Genomic DNA, 15,393 nt, shown 5'->3' with positions numbered 1-15,393 from the left:
CACTGGCTTGCATCAGATTCCATTTGAAACGAGGAGCACTGGGCACTTGGGCTGTGTGATGGGGAAGGAAGGCCGAGAGGGGCGTGTCACCCTGGAATACACGACTGAGTGCTGGGAGGGCACTTTAATGCTCCAGTAACAAAACAGGAAGTGTGGGTTCACTCAGTGACTAGGAAGACAGCGTGCAAGGAAAAAAGACTCGAAGGCTGTCTAGGATACACCGTATGAGCGTCCTCTAAGGAAGCAGTCTTTATTTGCATTTTAAAGGAGAGTGAACACACATGAAAAATGCTGCAGACAGGCTGACGAAAAGCTCAGTACCTTTTTAATGGACTTCCTGGGACAAAGTCATCAGGAAGCAGAACAATGGAATGCAAATGAGAGAATACCTATGGTTCACCTTAGTAAACAATGTGACCTAACTGCAGCCATTCCCAAGAAGTGTCCTCACTCAAGGTAAATACTAAGTAAACAAAATGCCAAGGTATATATTTGAAACAAATGTGATGCTGCATATACTGGCCTGGTGTGCAGAGAAGGAATTTGGATCAGACCATGACAAAAGAGACAGACGGTTACATAGAATCGAAAGCACACTTCTTGCCCTGACCCGTGTGGCTCAGTTGGTGGGACGTCGCTGGCAAAGCAAAAGGTCGCTGGTTCGATTCCTGGTCAGGGCACATGCCTAGGTTGCTGGTTCTGTCCCAGGTTGGGGCACCTACAACAGGCAACTGATCGATGTTTCTCTTTTTTCCCTCTCCCTTCCCTTCTCTCTAAAAATAAATAAATAAAATCCTTTTTTTTTTAAAGCACATTTCTTTTTGGCTAGGAACATTTCACTGGCAATGCTAACTGTGTAATACAGATGTTAACTGGAACAGTAGCTTTGTTTCTCTTCCCCTCCCAAAAGAAGCCCAACAGATAGGAAACGGACGTGAAACAGAGGAGGATATTGTTTACCAGGGTATTTCAGTGCAGCCTGTGGGAATGAATACACAGAGCCGGCTGGCTGTATTCTCCAGGGTTCTGTATGTCCTGCGACAGTTATTTACAGAAGGGTTAGACAAAATAGTTAATTATTAAAGGTATCCAAAAAAGGCCTGAGAAAATCTGGTTAAAATGTATAACCTTGTATTGCTACTGATGGGTATAGTTTTTCTCTCTCTTAAAAATAATAAAAAGATTCTGTTAAAAAATATATTTATCCAGAAAGATGTTGAACTCTAAAAAGCAACATGGAATCATCACTTTCCCTTTTGAATGCAGAGCCATTGGGTTCCATTTGCAGCTCCCTTTCCGACTTCCACCCCTTCTTCTCAAGCGAGCCGAGGGCGCGTGCTCGGAGGGGCTTCCTGGACCTCTGCATGGGGATCCCGCAGCAGAGAGGGCGTGGAACACACACACGCTGGTTTGGTTCTGTGCTATCTGCTAGTTTGGCCAGCCTGCTCGCTTGCAGCTCAGGTTCTCCTAGCTGTTCCTTCGGGGCCAGGGTTAAGCTGCCTTGGATTTGGCCTGGGAGGATCCTGCTCTCAAAGGAACTTGACGGATTCAAATCAGACCCCTCAGTAAGTGAAGTGAGGTGGTTGGAAATTATTAGTAAGTTTTAAGGCTAAGGCAACATCCGTGGTCACTAGTGTATCTTAATTTGATGCAGAGAGGCAACCCTAATCTAAGGGATCCTGTGCACCTCTCCTCCTGGAAGCTAGCTGGGGAGGGACGGAATGGCACAAGGTGAAGATGCGAGAGGAACAGAGATGGTGTCCTAGGAACCCTGTACACAAAGGCAAAAACAAAAGAGCAGATCGGCACAGGCTGTCCGTTTCTTTGGAGAACTGTAGAGAAGTACCAAAAATTCTCACAAACCACACTCTACGAAGGCTGCTGCTCTCCTGTATAAAAGCACCCTGACTCTGCAATAACTGGTTTTGTTATCACTCCTTGGTAAAGATGAACATACAGACCTGCGGGGGGGTTGGGGTATTCATCTAAAGCTGGTAGAAAAAATGTGACCTGCAAGCCAATATAGCTCATGGAAAGTGACAAGGCTCTCCTCCCCTTAGCCTGGGGATGTGGCCTGCCCATCCCCAGCCCCTTCACGGGGGAGTGTTACGGACGGACCAGGGAGTGCCTGGTCCTGCACCTCTGCATAAAGAAGGGGACAGCTGCCATCTGCTGTGCACGGGAGAGGTGCAGCCTCTCAGCCTCAGGGTCCTGGCATTGTAGCACCCATGCGTGCAGCCCGGAGCCCCTGCTTTGTGCAGCCCTTGGGCAGAAAGGTCTATTTCTCAGTGAGAGACAGCTGTAAGACTTGCTGAAGCTCCGCCTCCTCTTCCCGGAGGCGGAGCTCCCGCTCCTCCAGCTCTTTGGCAGAGAGCTCCATGGCCAGCTGCAAGTCGCTATCAAAGTGGCTTTTCTCACTTGAGGCACTAGGGCATAGGCCTTCGGAGCTGGTGAGGAGGCTTTCCTGGATGGCCCTGGGTTGGAAAAAGAGGGGGAAAAACAGTGATTATGATCATCGCTATGGCAGCGGCGGCAGCAACTACATTTCGTAGCTGCTTACCAGGTGCATGCTATGCCTGGTACTTGACATGCGCTCTGTGTGCACAATGCCATTTGGTCCCACATAACTCTGGGGCCCAGGTGCTGTATATAGGTGAGAAACCTGAGGCTCAGAGAGGTTAAGAAACCTTCCTAAGATCACCCAGCTCCTCTGTGATGGGGCTAGGAATTGAACTTGGGTGTATTTTGAAGCAAAATCCAAATTATTCAACAGGTTTTCATATATGCCCAAAGTTTCAAAAAAATGGTTTGTAAAACAAAGCTTTCTGGTTTCCTCCCTTAAAAAAATCTAATCATCTCTGAGATGGCTTTCCCCCCAAATGGCATCATCCTTAAAATTCTGTAAACTTCCCACCAAAGGCATATAGACCCTGTGGGATCACACACAGTCTTTGCAGATCAGACCAATCAGAAAACATTTATCTCCTTGGGGCCTGTCTGCCGACAGCACTGGCCTATGAAGAAGCCGGCAATTCTATCACCCTTTCCTGGAAACTCGGCCACAGGAGGAAGCAGGAGAGACGCCTAGTCAAGTCTCCCCTGCCGGGCACAGTGTCACGTGTACAGAGTGCCTGTGCCAACCTCCGTGTGGTTGCTGGGAGTTGTGTCGGTTACCTCTCATACTGGGCGTCGTACATGTGTGTCTGGCTGATTCCTCCATTCGAAGCTGATCCTGAAAGGTCCTAGGAGAAACAAACGTTCAGGATGTGAACACCCTTAGAAGGAATAGGTGTCATACCGATAAGGAAATGAGAGCAGCGAGAACAAAATAAAAAATATTTACATGCTCACTGTTGATTGTGCTGCGTAAAAAACTAATAGGGACTTGAGTTATCTTCAGATTGATGCCTCAGTGCCAGGCAGTATACGGAACATCACCTTGCTTAACAGCTTTTCACGCTGGACACAAAGTCAGTCTGTTAAAAGCAGCTAACCTTGGGCAGAGTTCACATGAACAAAGCAGGTGCTTCTTTTAGAGCGAGGTTAGAACACATCCTTCTATACGGTTGTGCACCACATTAACAGGGTTTCCGTCAACGAGGGGCCATGTAGCCTAGGTGTGTAGCAGGCTAGGCCATCTAGGTTTATGTACGCGCATTTTATGATGTGTGCACAATGACAAAATCACCCAACGATGCATTTCTCAGAACGCGCCCCCACTATACATCGTTAAGCAGTGAATAACTGAATCTATCGTCTGTGACTTTGGCTACTCCCCTCTGCAAAACTTTGATCAACCGGGTTTATGTAGGAATTGACTGGAGGAAAAAATACAAAGAAAGAGAAGGTGTGCTGGACTGACAGTGATGTCCAGGGGCTGCGTCTTCTCCCAGGGGACCTCTGAAAGGGACCATGCCTGCCCTGGGGTCTGGCCCTTGGGCCAGCGGCCTCGGAAAACTGAATGGCTCTGAGAACGGCTCCATAGGAAGGCAAGAGTGGGGCCCACATGACTCAAGCTCTGCGACTTGAGAATAAAACCAGAATGTTGAAAACCGGAGCCTGAGGAAGCCACAGGAGGGAGGGGACAGAAGGAAGAACCACAGGAGAAAACAAAAGGCAACTGTTCTTAATGCTGGCCTGTCCTGTTCTTAGCTCCCCTTTTCGCTACAGACTCAAAGAGTTTGGGATTACACCCCTTGTACCAACACTTTCACTGCACCCTTACTGAGCAACCAGACACAGCGACACAGCGACACAGCGACGGGTCTTCCTTGAGGAGGAGGTTCAGGTTAGAATCCACACACCCTCTTAGGGGACTGCAGACACACAGAGAACATTCTAGAGAAAACAGGACTGTGGGAACCAGCAGGAGTTGACTGTTTCAGGGCCACAGAATGACGGGGCATCGTGCGCCCCAGAGGATACACAGTTATCGGCCACGCGGGTGGCCACGAGGACAAGGGCAGTCTGTCGGGAGACGTCCCGTGAGTGCTGCTGCTGGGGCCGCACAGACTGCGTGGGAGACGTGCACCTCCCACAGGGTGGGGCAGGAGCAGGGTCGCAGCGGCCCACAGGGCACACCACACAATAAGCAACAGCACAAGACTAAACTGTGTTTCGTGTACATACAATGTAAACCTACTTTTGCCTCACCCCGTGTAATAACCTTTTGGAAAAGACCAGGTGTAGAAAACATAAAACAATCTCTGCAAATGCCATAAATAGGCCAAGGCTGTGACTCAGAGTAAGTCTCTCAGGTCAGCTGCACACTGAGGCCAGGGCGGGGTGAGACCCCCCCCCCCCACACCCTGCACTGGTTCCGGGAAAGGCACCTGACTCCTGCTGGACTCCAGCAGGCTCTGCTGGATGGCGAACTGCATGATGTCGTAGTCTTCGTCCTGCAGGTGCACGTTCTTGCCGTTGTCCTGAACGTGGTAAGACTCAGGAATTTCAAACACGGACTGATCGACCTCGAAGTCTGCAGTGGGGGAAGCTGGAACAGAGAAGGGGGCGGGCCAGTGGCCAGGTTAGTAACATAAACCTCCACTCCGCCTTTGGACACACATTTTTTTTTTAAAGATTTTATTTATTTATTTTTAGAGTGGGAAGGGAGGGAGATATAGAGAGAGAGAGAGAAACATCAATGTGCGGTTGCTGGGGGTCATGGCCTGCAACCAAGGCATGTACCCTGACTGGGAATCGAACCTGTGACACTTTGGTTCGCAGCCCAAGCTCAATCCACTGAGCTATGCCAGCCAGGGCTTTTATTTTGGACACACATTTTTTAAGTTACGCAAAGTATTACAATGATTAGAAGTTTGCTAGTGCATGAGAGAGATTTTGAGGAATAATCTTGATGGACAAAAGTACCAGAATACTGCTTTTCTCTTTTTCCTTATTTATTTAGTAATAAAATTAATTCAGTCATTAGAAAAAATATAAAAGACTATAAAATGAAAAATGAAGATGTCTCTCCCTATACCCTTTCTCCTATATCCGACTTCCAGAGGTGACAGTGTTCTACTCTGTGTCCTTTGAGGAACGTGACGTGTATATACACACGGTCCCAACAACGTGTCCTTTTATTTTTCCTTCATTTATTATGAAATACAGTGAACATATAAAAGACAGTAATACATGTCTGTAAACTTAGAATAATAAGGATAATATGAAACAAACACCTGTGTATCTTTCAACTAGCCTAAGACACAAAACAAATTTTACCACAATTTTTAAAAACTGAAACAATTCAATTATATTTCTATATACTAGCAATGAATCAGTGGAAGGTAACAATTAAGAAAATAAATCCATTTACAATAGCATCCCAAACATGAAATGCATTGACGGCCAAGGAACCTTAGGACAGTTGGGGGGTGGTGACAGAAATGCTCGTTACTTTGGCTGTGCTCTTCACTTTCACGCTGACCTGTCACACCTAAAACTGAGAGCAGTTCAGAGCATACACATTGTATCTGAATAAAGTCGTCTTTTAAGAATATGCTGTGTTCTTAGCCCTGGCTGGTGTAGCTCAGTGGATTGAGCGCGGGCTGCAAACCAAAGCATCACAGGTTTGATTCCCAGTCAGGGCACATGCCTGGGTTGCAGGCCACGGCCCCCAGCAACTGCACATTGATGTTTCTCTCTCTCTCTCTCTCCCTCCCTTCCCTCTCTAAAAATAAATAAATAAAATCTTAAAAAAAAAAAGAATATGTTGTGTTCTTCATGTAGGTAGGGTCATATATATTCTGAAATTGGTTGCACTTAATCTAAACTAAATCTAAAGTTTTCTTGATTCACCACAAACATCTATTTTACAAGATACTCCAATTTCAAACAGAATAATAAGTATAATGACTAAATGGATAAATTTTTTTTTTTATGAATCACAAACCCCAACTTTCTTTTACCTGAATTGGCCGTGGTCCCATCTACATTCTGAGACGCAGTTTCTTCAGCGGTGCTGCAGCCATTGACGTTTCCAAACGTAATCCGCGCATTCAAGACGTGAAACAAGGGAATTTCTAACAAAATAAAAGCTTTTATAAATAACTTGAGTGGGAATAACAATAATAATAATAGCCATCATTTAGGAGTTCGCCGTAAGCGCTTACTATGCTTACGGTAGCAGGCCGAGTCCTTTTTAGGAGCGTGATTTCATACAGTCCCTCCCCGTACACAGACAGGAAGACTGAGGTCCAGGGAGGTTAGGCAACTCTTCCTAGATCACAGTGAGTGAGTGATCGAGCCAGGGTTCGAGTGTCACGTGTGTACAACTATCCAAAACGTGGATGCCTCACAAGTCACATGGATTGTATACGGTGTCAATATTGTGCACATTACCTCAGGCCCTAAAACATATTTGTGTGTCAAAGGACCTTGGTGTCAATTGTCCTAACGACCTAATTGGAAGTTTCACTTAAGGTCTGATATTGCAACAATGACTATGTTACATTCTTATGCCTTTTACACCTGTCAGCACCTTCAATAAACAGAACTGAGAGCTGGGACCTCTCCTAATTTTGATGTGCACAAGGACCGAGGACCACGACACTTCTTTAAACCACATCAGACCAGAGCACTCTGACCTCCTCCCCTGCTGAGCCTGCTGCGTGCTCTTTGCGATTAAAGGGGCCCAACCCCCCAAAGTGTAGTCTGTCACCCGTGAAAAGGGCAGAATCTGCAAGTGCCCCTGGGGTTCCTTTAACGGTACCTATTTTGACAGGAAATCCAGGAGGGAACTCCAATTTGATGAAATCTCTCAGCCTTGCAAAATGAGCACTAGTCCTGGCCATCAGGTCGATGATGGGGATGACCTGCTCCACGAGGGACAGAGGAAACTCCTCACACATCCACAGCGTGGCTTTGAACCTGCAGGGTTTGACGGAGGAGAGACGGGGGCGTCACCACCCGTCGGGAGCCTGAACTCCATGCAGTAGGCTGGACAGCACCAGCTGCCTCACTCCCCCGTCTTCCCAGTTGTCTGCCCTCTCACTTCCGAGCTATGGCCGGACTAGACTAGGAGGAATTTGGGTCGCTCTGAAATCCAGCAACCAGGAAAGTGCCCGCCACCACAACCTGCAAGAGCCTTTGCTGAGAGCAAGCATGAAGAAACTGCCAGCTGGTGGGAAGCATTTCATTTGATCTGCTGAAGCTTGCTGGCAGTAAAACAGAGAATTCTTATACCCAATCTATAAGATGGTCAATTCTAATAAGATGGTCAATCTACTGTTAGCTTTTGTCAAATAAAGTGATTTAAAAATCACTTTCAAAGGAGCGGGGCCGCGGAATGACGGAGAGTGACACCGGAGAACAGCGAGATTCTGAAACAGACGGGGGGGCCCACAGGCTGGGGACGGCCCTGGAACCGCTCTTACTTCTGCGTGCGGATCGTCAGCTCTTTCGGCCTCCCGATGTCCCTGTCCCTCAGGTCAAACTCTGCGTTGAAGTACTCATCGGGCGTGATGGCCGTAGGGTTGTTTGCCGTGGCACGCTCTGTGGTGAGGTCCTGCCGAGCCAGAACGCAGGGGACTCAGAGATGCCCAGTGAGGCCCGCCAGCGGAGGCCTAGGGCACTCGGCCTCTGCGGGGGGCGTGCGAACCGGCTACAGACCAGGAGGGACGTTCTGGTCATTGACATGCTTTAATTCAGTTACTGCACAGAACCAGAAAGTCTACAGAGGTGTTCCCAGACTGCGTGGCAAGTCTGAGGGGTTTCTCCATTTCAAAATCTCTCTCCTCTGCATTTTTATCTCCTGATTATGAAAGACAGAGAGAGATATGTGAAAGCTCGTGAGAGCGGAACGACTTGGAGCTGAAGTTCCAGCTCTGTCCTTCTCTAGCTCGTGACACCAGAGAAAGGTGGTTTCATTTTCCTGACCCTCAGTGACATCCGCTGCAGCAATTCCACACAGTTACTGTGAGGATCAAGTGAGGGAATGTTTCTCAAGGTGCTCTGTTAAAATGTAAAGTCTGAATCCTTCTTAATATCTCTTTTTTTTTATGGAGAGAGCCTAGTTTGTAACACATAAGAGAGAAAGCACCCCATTTCTATCATCGCTACCGCTCCCCTAAAAGTCTTTATTTTTAAAGACTCACTCATCTAATTCTCTTCCAGGAGCATGCCTCGAATTCCAGCTGGGGAGGACTCGTTAGCCTTTACGAAGAGAGCGGGCTGTTCGACACTCGGGAAATGCCATCCCCAGCACAGAAAAGTTATCACCCGTTGACCGCGCTGAAAGCACGCTGCTTCAACTTACCCCTTGAGCACCAAACTGGTGTTCCACAGTTCCCAGCAAAGATTCCAGTGGGTTCCTGTCCGCTGCAGGGGGGGAAAGTTTAATGTCTGATATCATACTTTACTTGTGACTGCAGGAAAACATTCTCACCGTATCGCAAAGTCTCTGATTCAAGCTACCTGCATCAGGAAATCCATTTACGGACAGGCTCATAAAATCATCCACCATACCAATCAGCTAATGTATTCCCTGCAGGGCACTTTTTATTAGGATCTCTAAACTGGATGAACAACAGTTACAAGAATTAAAGCAGAAGAACAATGGGAAGAGGTTGGATTTGGGAGTGGGCCCGATCTGGATTCCAATCTCATCTTGGTTGGTCGCCGCCCATGGCTCCTAAGCCTCAGTTTCCTCCTCTGTCAAGCTGCAGTAAGAGTACTGTGGTAGTTACAGTTAACAATAGCGGTGGTGATAGTTACAGTTAAATAGTGGTGGTAGTTAACAATAGTGGTGGTGGTAGTTAACGATTACTGTGTGCTAGCCACATACTGCAGGTACTGCTCTAAATATTTACATGTAGTAACCCATCTAATCCCCCCAATAACCCTAAGGAAGGTCTAGGAGCACCTCCATTTCATTTTTGAGGAAACTGAGGTACAGGGGGTCAGTAACCTCACAAAGCCATACAACCAGCCATTGACGGAGCTAGGAAGTGGCCGCCACGTACTGGCAGCGTTTTGGCTCAGAGCCCAAGTTCTTTCATCGTGAAAGTTCGGACCAAATCACTTATACCAGTGACAAATATTCTCCAATAACCTTTTCTACGTTTTCATCCAACAACTGTACTTTATAACACACAAACAAGCCCTCGTGAATGGCTTTAATTACAAGTGAAGCCAACGAAGGAGCAACATCTCCAAGAATGAGTCAAACTAAGGGCATTTTCATAAAAAGGAGTCAGGGTGAGTGAGGATTAGCACAACCAATCACATTAACCCCCAAGCCAAATAGAGCCCAGAGATGTTCTCTCTGGGCTTAAAAAGGTGTGGAGGATTACCTTTGTATCTCTTTTTTTCTTCCTCGGTCAGATGTTCGGTCCGTATTTTGGTTATCACACTCACATTATTTACTGTGTAAACCTTGAGAGATGTGTGCAAGAGAAAACAGTGACACAGGGAATCAAAACTCAAAAAATAAGCATAGCAAGAGCAAGAATGCTGAAGCCAAAAAAAAAAAATCCAGCAAAATAAAAATGAGAAATGGTTATCATTAGGGTCCTTCAGAGAAAATACATAAGCGATCAGCTTAGAAATGCATCAGCAGTCACTCTGCCTCTCTGAGAGTTTTAAATACTGAGGAGTTAACAATGACAGGCTGCATCTCCCTACTGACCCTTCTTGTTGCTAAATGCTCTCAAAGAATGCCCTGCACTTAAGGCCTCCCCCCTGGATGTCTATGGTGCCAGGGCATCCAAGCCTGTCCTGAGTACTTCTACTGATTTCTGGTCCTCTTATAACGGGACTGACTTAGCCATCTGCTGGGCAGAAGGGAAAAGGAGTGAACGCAAGGTTCTCTACACCGATAATCTTTATAACCAGCGAGTCACTATTTAAAAAAGGGATGCCGGATATTGACAAAAATCACTGTAACTACCAAAGTGGATGCTCTGTTAACAAGGTTGACTGGGGGTGTCTAGAAAATGAAATATCTCAGTGAACAGAGAGTTAACTGTGTCTGCCATACATTCAAAGGTTCAGGAAACACACACTCAGCGCTGGAACTACCGTTACTGAATGCATCTTGCTGAGCGTGACATAAGCTTTCTTTGGGGCTCAGAGGTCACCAGAGGGTCCTGCCTGGCTCCTCCACCCGGAGCCATCAATCCGTGCTGGACCGCAGGACCAAGGAAGGCCCAGGAGACAGGGCTGTCCAGTGGACAAAATGCCAGCTGTCGTCTCCACTGTGTTCTAAGTTCACTGATGTCACGTAGGTGGGCTGTAAGCTAATTGGTTACAACTAGGCTAACAAAAAAAAAGGGGGGACTCATAAAAGCCACTTTATGATTCTTTTTTTAAAACCCACTCAGGTTATTAAAAAAGATGAACAATCATGTTAAGTCTAATCCTCTCTCTCTCTCTTTTTTCTGATCATTCCCACCAGAATAACTGGTACCTGTACTCATTTCTCTACAACACTGTTTCTCTTTGGCATAACTAGAGACCTCCTTGGGACACGCTATCCCACTTTCTGAAAGTCAAGTGAGATAAAAATCCAAGTGACAGACACATTAGACAGTACTTAGTCCCCAGAGCATCTCCATGGCACAGATGCATGACAAAATCTGAACAGACTCCTCATTTGCATAGAAGCTAAATTGCTATATTAAATCTTATTTTAAGAGTTTCCTTTTACCTTTGCTTCGTAACCATTAACAACTTCTGCTTTATCTGTCCTCCAGCCCCAGAATCCGGATTTAGTTCTGATAAAAAGTGAACACCACAAATTTCTACATGTACAATATGCCATTCAGATTCATCCCTGCAGCCTTTACAGTTTTTTTCCCCCAGCTTAAGTTACTGAAGGACACCTGGAAATCACGGCCCAATTGTCCACCAAAGGATGTTATCAATGACAGATGGCTTAAGCATCCCCCGCCCCCACCCAACTATTAATCAATTTGCCTCATCCCAGCATAGAAAACCTCTGTTCTTGGCTTCTTTAAAAAAACTGCCAGCACAGGTGACAAAGGTGGTGACAATTATTGGACAGCTGCCCTAAAGAAGTGAGTGAGGATGACCAGCGTCCCAAGGCTCGCCGCAAGGTGGTATCTGGGTCAGAGCATTTATCTGGGTCATCTTAACTATGGGCACGGATGTCAGTGGCCGTCCCCATAAGCAGCCACGTCTCAGTCGAGGAATTCTTAGACCAAGGAGGCACAGACCATCTTGCTCCTCGGGAGAGAGTGGGGACAAGAATTCGTCACTGTGGCAAGCTGCTTGGAGAAACCATCAATACCTGCAAAATGGCCTGGGAGTCAGTCACGCATTTTATCAGGCTTGGTGCAGCAGGGGGAAAGGGTGTTAAAAACAGTTTTTCGGCCCGGCCTTCGATCCCAGCTCTGTGGAACTCTTTTTAAAGTAGCCCAGCATCCCAGCAGCAATGGCAGCGTTGATCAAGTGCCCGAAAACCCAGTTATTGCACTCACCCCACTCCTGGGAAAAACGCACTGAGGAACCAAGTAACCAAGAGGCTCTGATTCTTTTTCAAAGCAGCACACCCTGCAAAGGGCTACCACTCACAGGGGAGGCCAGCCAGCCCGCCCCTCTGTCTAGGACATCATGTCCCAGCTCCTCTGTGGCTGCTGCACTTGGCCCCGTGCGGGCACCTGCCTGCTCTTTGCTCTGACCCTGGAGTGAAGGAGGACATCACACAGGAAGCTCCAGGAATGGTCGCATGTCAGCCAACTCACCAAGAAGGTAGGCAGTTATTTGCATATTGTGTTCCCAAAGAGGTTGCTTTTCTATTAATGGGATTCGGTGGATGAAATTAGGCCAGACGGAGTGTAAGGAGTTTTATGTTTTACATTACAGCCACTCAGAGAAAGGGACCAAAGCTGTAATTTTCCCATTAGTTGTTCACAATTAGTACACCATGACCTTGGAGGGAAAGAAAGAAATCCTAAAGGGATTATACAAAGTTCTAGCTACGTCCAAGTGGCATTTCAGAAACAAAATAATCCTGTAGGTGCAGGGGGCTAGGGGTCACACCTAACTGATTAATAAACCAGAGCCCCCTCTTAGTTACTGATAATTAAAAACCAAGATACTCCTTTTGGTTAACAAATTCAAACCCCTGTTCCTTGTCTGTCGATACTGCAGTGGGAAGTAATCCTTTTCTGGCACGCGGTCGTCCGAAGTACCAAAAGATGCCCAGGTCTGCTCTACCTCGCCCTTCACGCGTGCTGGGAAAGCAGAGCTGCGCTTTTCTCCCCGGGAACCACCACGCTCCTCGCTCCCCTCCATCTGCTCTGTCCACGATGCTGACTATTCCACTCCCTCTTCCATTCCCACTCTCTGACAGGTTAGTGTTGTTTGTTTTTCAGAAAATAAAGAACTGCCCTGGCTGGTGTGGCTCAGTGGACTGGGCTCCGGTCTGCGAACTGAAAGGTTCGATTCCCAGGCAGGGCACACACCTAGGCTGAAGGCCAGGTCCCAAGCTGGGGGGCGTGTGAGAAGCAACCAATAGATGTACAATATCGCTTGCACATCGCTGTTTCTCTCCCTCTCGTTTTCCCTCCCTCCTCCACTCTTTAAAAATAAGTAAATAAAATAAAGAACTTATTTCGATAGTTCTTCAATAATGATACCATCCGGTAGAGGCATCCCCTTTGGGGTAATCTGAACAAGTACCAAACCAGATGGCAACATCCACTAATCGGGCACCAATTCCTTCACAGAGTCTGTCCACTACTCCGCCATCTTGACCAGAAGTCCTTGGACAGTTTCGTTTTTAAGACCAGTGTCTACAACCTAGTTTATAACCATAATTGCACTTGGTTAACTCTACATGCAGAGGCGTCTGGAAATGGTAAGAGAACATCCAGCTTCCCTCTTTTGCCATTTTCACCTCTGCCTGTCCCCACTGAGACCACCCCACCAAAGGCCGCGAAGCAAGTGCCGTGGCTTGGAGGCTGCTACACAATTTGGGGAAAAGCTATTGTGGTAAGGCAATGTTTTAAGGTGAGCAGAGCATAATCTTTCAGAGAAAGGAAAAACCCAAACTGCAATCAGAGGGTATATATTAGGCCAAAAATTTATGCAGGAAGGACATTAATTTGCAAGCATCAGCCCCCAAGTAACAGATTAGAAAAAAGAAATGGATGAAAATGACTACCATATCTTCCAAATTCAATCAAATGAACACTCATACTGCCAGTAAGAAGTAGGTATGCAGCCCTGGCCGGTGTGGCTCAGCGGACTGAGTGCCAGCCTGCGAACCAAAGGGTTGCTGATGATTCGATTCCCAGTCAGGGCACATGCCTGGGTTGTGGGCCAGGTCCGCAGTAGGGGGCACTCGAGACGCAACCACACATTGATGTTTCTCTCCCTTTCTTTCTCCCTCCCTTCTCCTCTCTAAAAATAAATAAATAAAATATTTTTTAAAATTTTAAATAAAAAATAAATTTAAAAAAGAGAAGTAGGTATGCACAGTTTTTCTACGTAGAAAACCTCACACTCCAGAGTGCCTGAAATCATTACTCAATGCCCGAGAAGCTCGATAATCACGTAATTTAATTCTGAGTACCACAAAAAATAGCAGCTATCTTCTAGAAATTCTCTCTCAGCAACTCAACGTCAGTAGCAAAAGGAGGATAAGCTTGAACCATTTGAGAAACCTGTGACCACACGAATACTAAATGCAACTTAGTCCTCAGGACAAAGGGAACATGACGTCATTTCCCATCTACCTGCTGTGGGTAACAGCCAGTAACCATCACACTCTGTTCAGAAACTGCATTTAGGAACAAACAACTAGAACCTCTGCTGAGGAGCTAGAGGGAACTGTGGCTCTTCTCATGACCTCTTAGGGTCGTGGACTTCGGAGACCTCAGCTCTAAGTCCACTGCTCTTTCTTTCCCCGTGGAGGAAACAGGCATGCGGAGGGACAAAGCCATGCCCAGAGATGCTCAGGGGGTTAGGAGCCCTGCTGCTGACACTCCGTTCTTCCAGCTCTTGTCACCACTGCCAGGACACGGCGGTGAAGGCAGGCTCCTCCGTCTTCCGGCTTTGCAAGCAGAGCCCTAAGCGCAAGCGCCCTCCCTGTCTGCAGAGGCACATGCCAACGACTGGAGATGTCTCCCCAAGACCTTTACTGGTGACACCTCAGTCAGTCCCTAACCCTTGCTGTCCCTGGAAGATGATGGCCGTCAGCTGGGGAGGCCGGTGAGCGAAGGCTGGTGATGGGGGCACTGATCCTACCTCGGCGGGGTTCCCCCACCAAAGGAGCAGCACACCTGCTGTTTTCGTGTTCTCTTCTGCTACAATAAACGCCCTCATTCCACAGTTCGATCTAAACTAAAGGAAAAGGGCACTTAACCAGTCTTCTATTCGACTAAACAGAAAACCCACAGTTCTGTCAATACTTTTTACATTGGAAACGAAGAAGAAGGAGAGAAGAAGGAGGGCAGTTAGTGTACTTATGAGGAGAACGGGAAGCCTACATCCAGGATAACTCTGCCCACAGCAGCTCACGTTACGCTGCGTTGGCTTCCCGGGATCTGGATGCGACATCCTGGGCACACGCTCAGGGCCCCTACAGACTCCCCCGGTTCGGCGTGTTCCGTGGGAGACGCACTTCGGGGGACAGCCGTGACGGTGTCTGCTTCCCTTGCGGAGGCCCCACACGCCTCTGCACAGCCCAGAGGCGGGTGACCAGACACGGCGTCCTCACTCGGGTGAACTGAGACACAGGCCTCTCTGAGGTTTCTGCAGGCAGAATCTGGAGTAGAACTGAAACCCCCTCCGGGCTCTTGCTCTAAACTATTAGGCCTCCCAGTAGCGGAGCTGGGAAGTGAGAACTATATTTAACGATATGAAATCTGTGAATCTGACTAATAATCAGTATAATCACATTCAAAAGTGGATCAGTGCGAGCTT

The 15,393-nt window shown here is 47.3% G+C and overlaps 1 protein-coding gene across 1 annotated transcript in view; it reads right to left on the bottom strand.

The window, feature by feature from the left end:
• Window positions 1-211: 211 nt before the first annotated feature.
• Window positions 212-15,393, bottom strand: part of ANKRD13A (ankyrin repeat domain 13A) — a 28,255-nt gene continuing 13,073 nt past the window's right edge. The window contains exons 7-15 of the mRNA XM_045843118.1: window positions 11,150-11,216; window positions 9,795-9,876; window positions 8,759-8,820; window positions 7,878-8,008; window positions 7,214-7,371; window positions 6,411-6,524; window positions 4,833-4,993; window positions 3,175-3,242; window positions 212-2,474 (exon numbers count right to left, since the gene is read on the bottom strand). Of these exons, the coding sequence (XP_045699074.1) occupies window positions 2,279-2,474; window positions 3,175-3,242; window positions 4,833-4,993; window positions 6,411-6,524; window positions 7,214-7,371; window positions 7,878-8,008; window positions 8,759-8,820; window positions 9,795-9,876; window positions 11,150-11,216 (1,039 nt within the window). The 3' untranslated portion in view covers window positions 212-2,278. The remainder of the gene's footprint in view (window positions 2,475-3,174; window positions 3,243-4,832; window positions 4,994-6,410; window positions 6,525-7,213; window positions 7,372-7,877; window positions 8,009-8,758; window positions 8,821-9,794; window positions 9,877-11,149; window positions 11,217-15,393) is intronic.

The sequence above is a fragment of the Phyllostomus hastatus genome, unplaced genomic scaffold (assembly GCF_019186645.2).
Source record: "Phyllostomus hastatus isolate PE091 unplaced genomic scaffold, TTU_PhHast_1.1 phas_contig_1162, whole genome shotgun sequence".
In the NCBI taxonomy this organism is placed as follows: domain Eukaryota; kingdom Metazoa; phylum Chordata; class Mammalia; order Chiroptera; family Phyllostomidae; genus Phyllostomus; species Phyllostomus hastatus.
The sequence above is the reverse complement of the archived record's forward strand: the minus strand, read 5'-3'. Positions and strand labels throughout refer to the sequence as shown.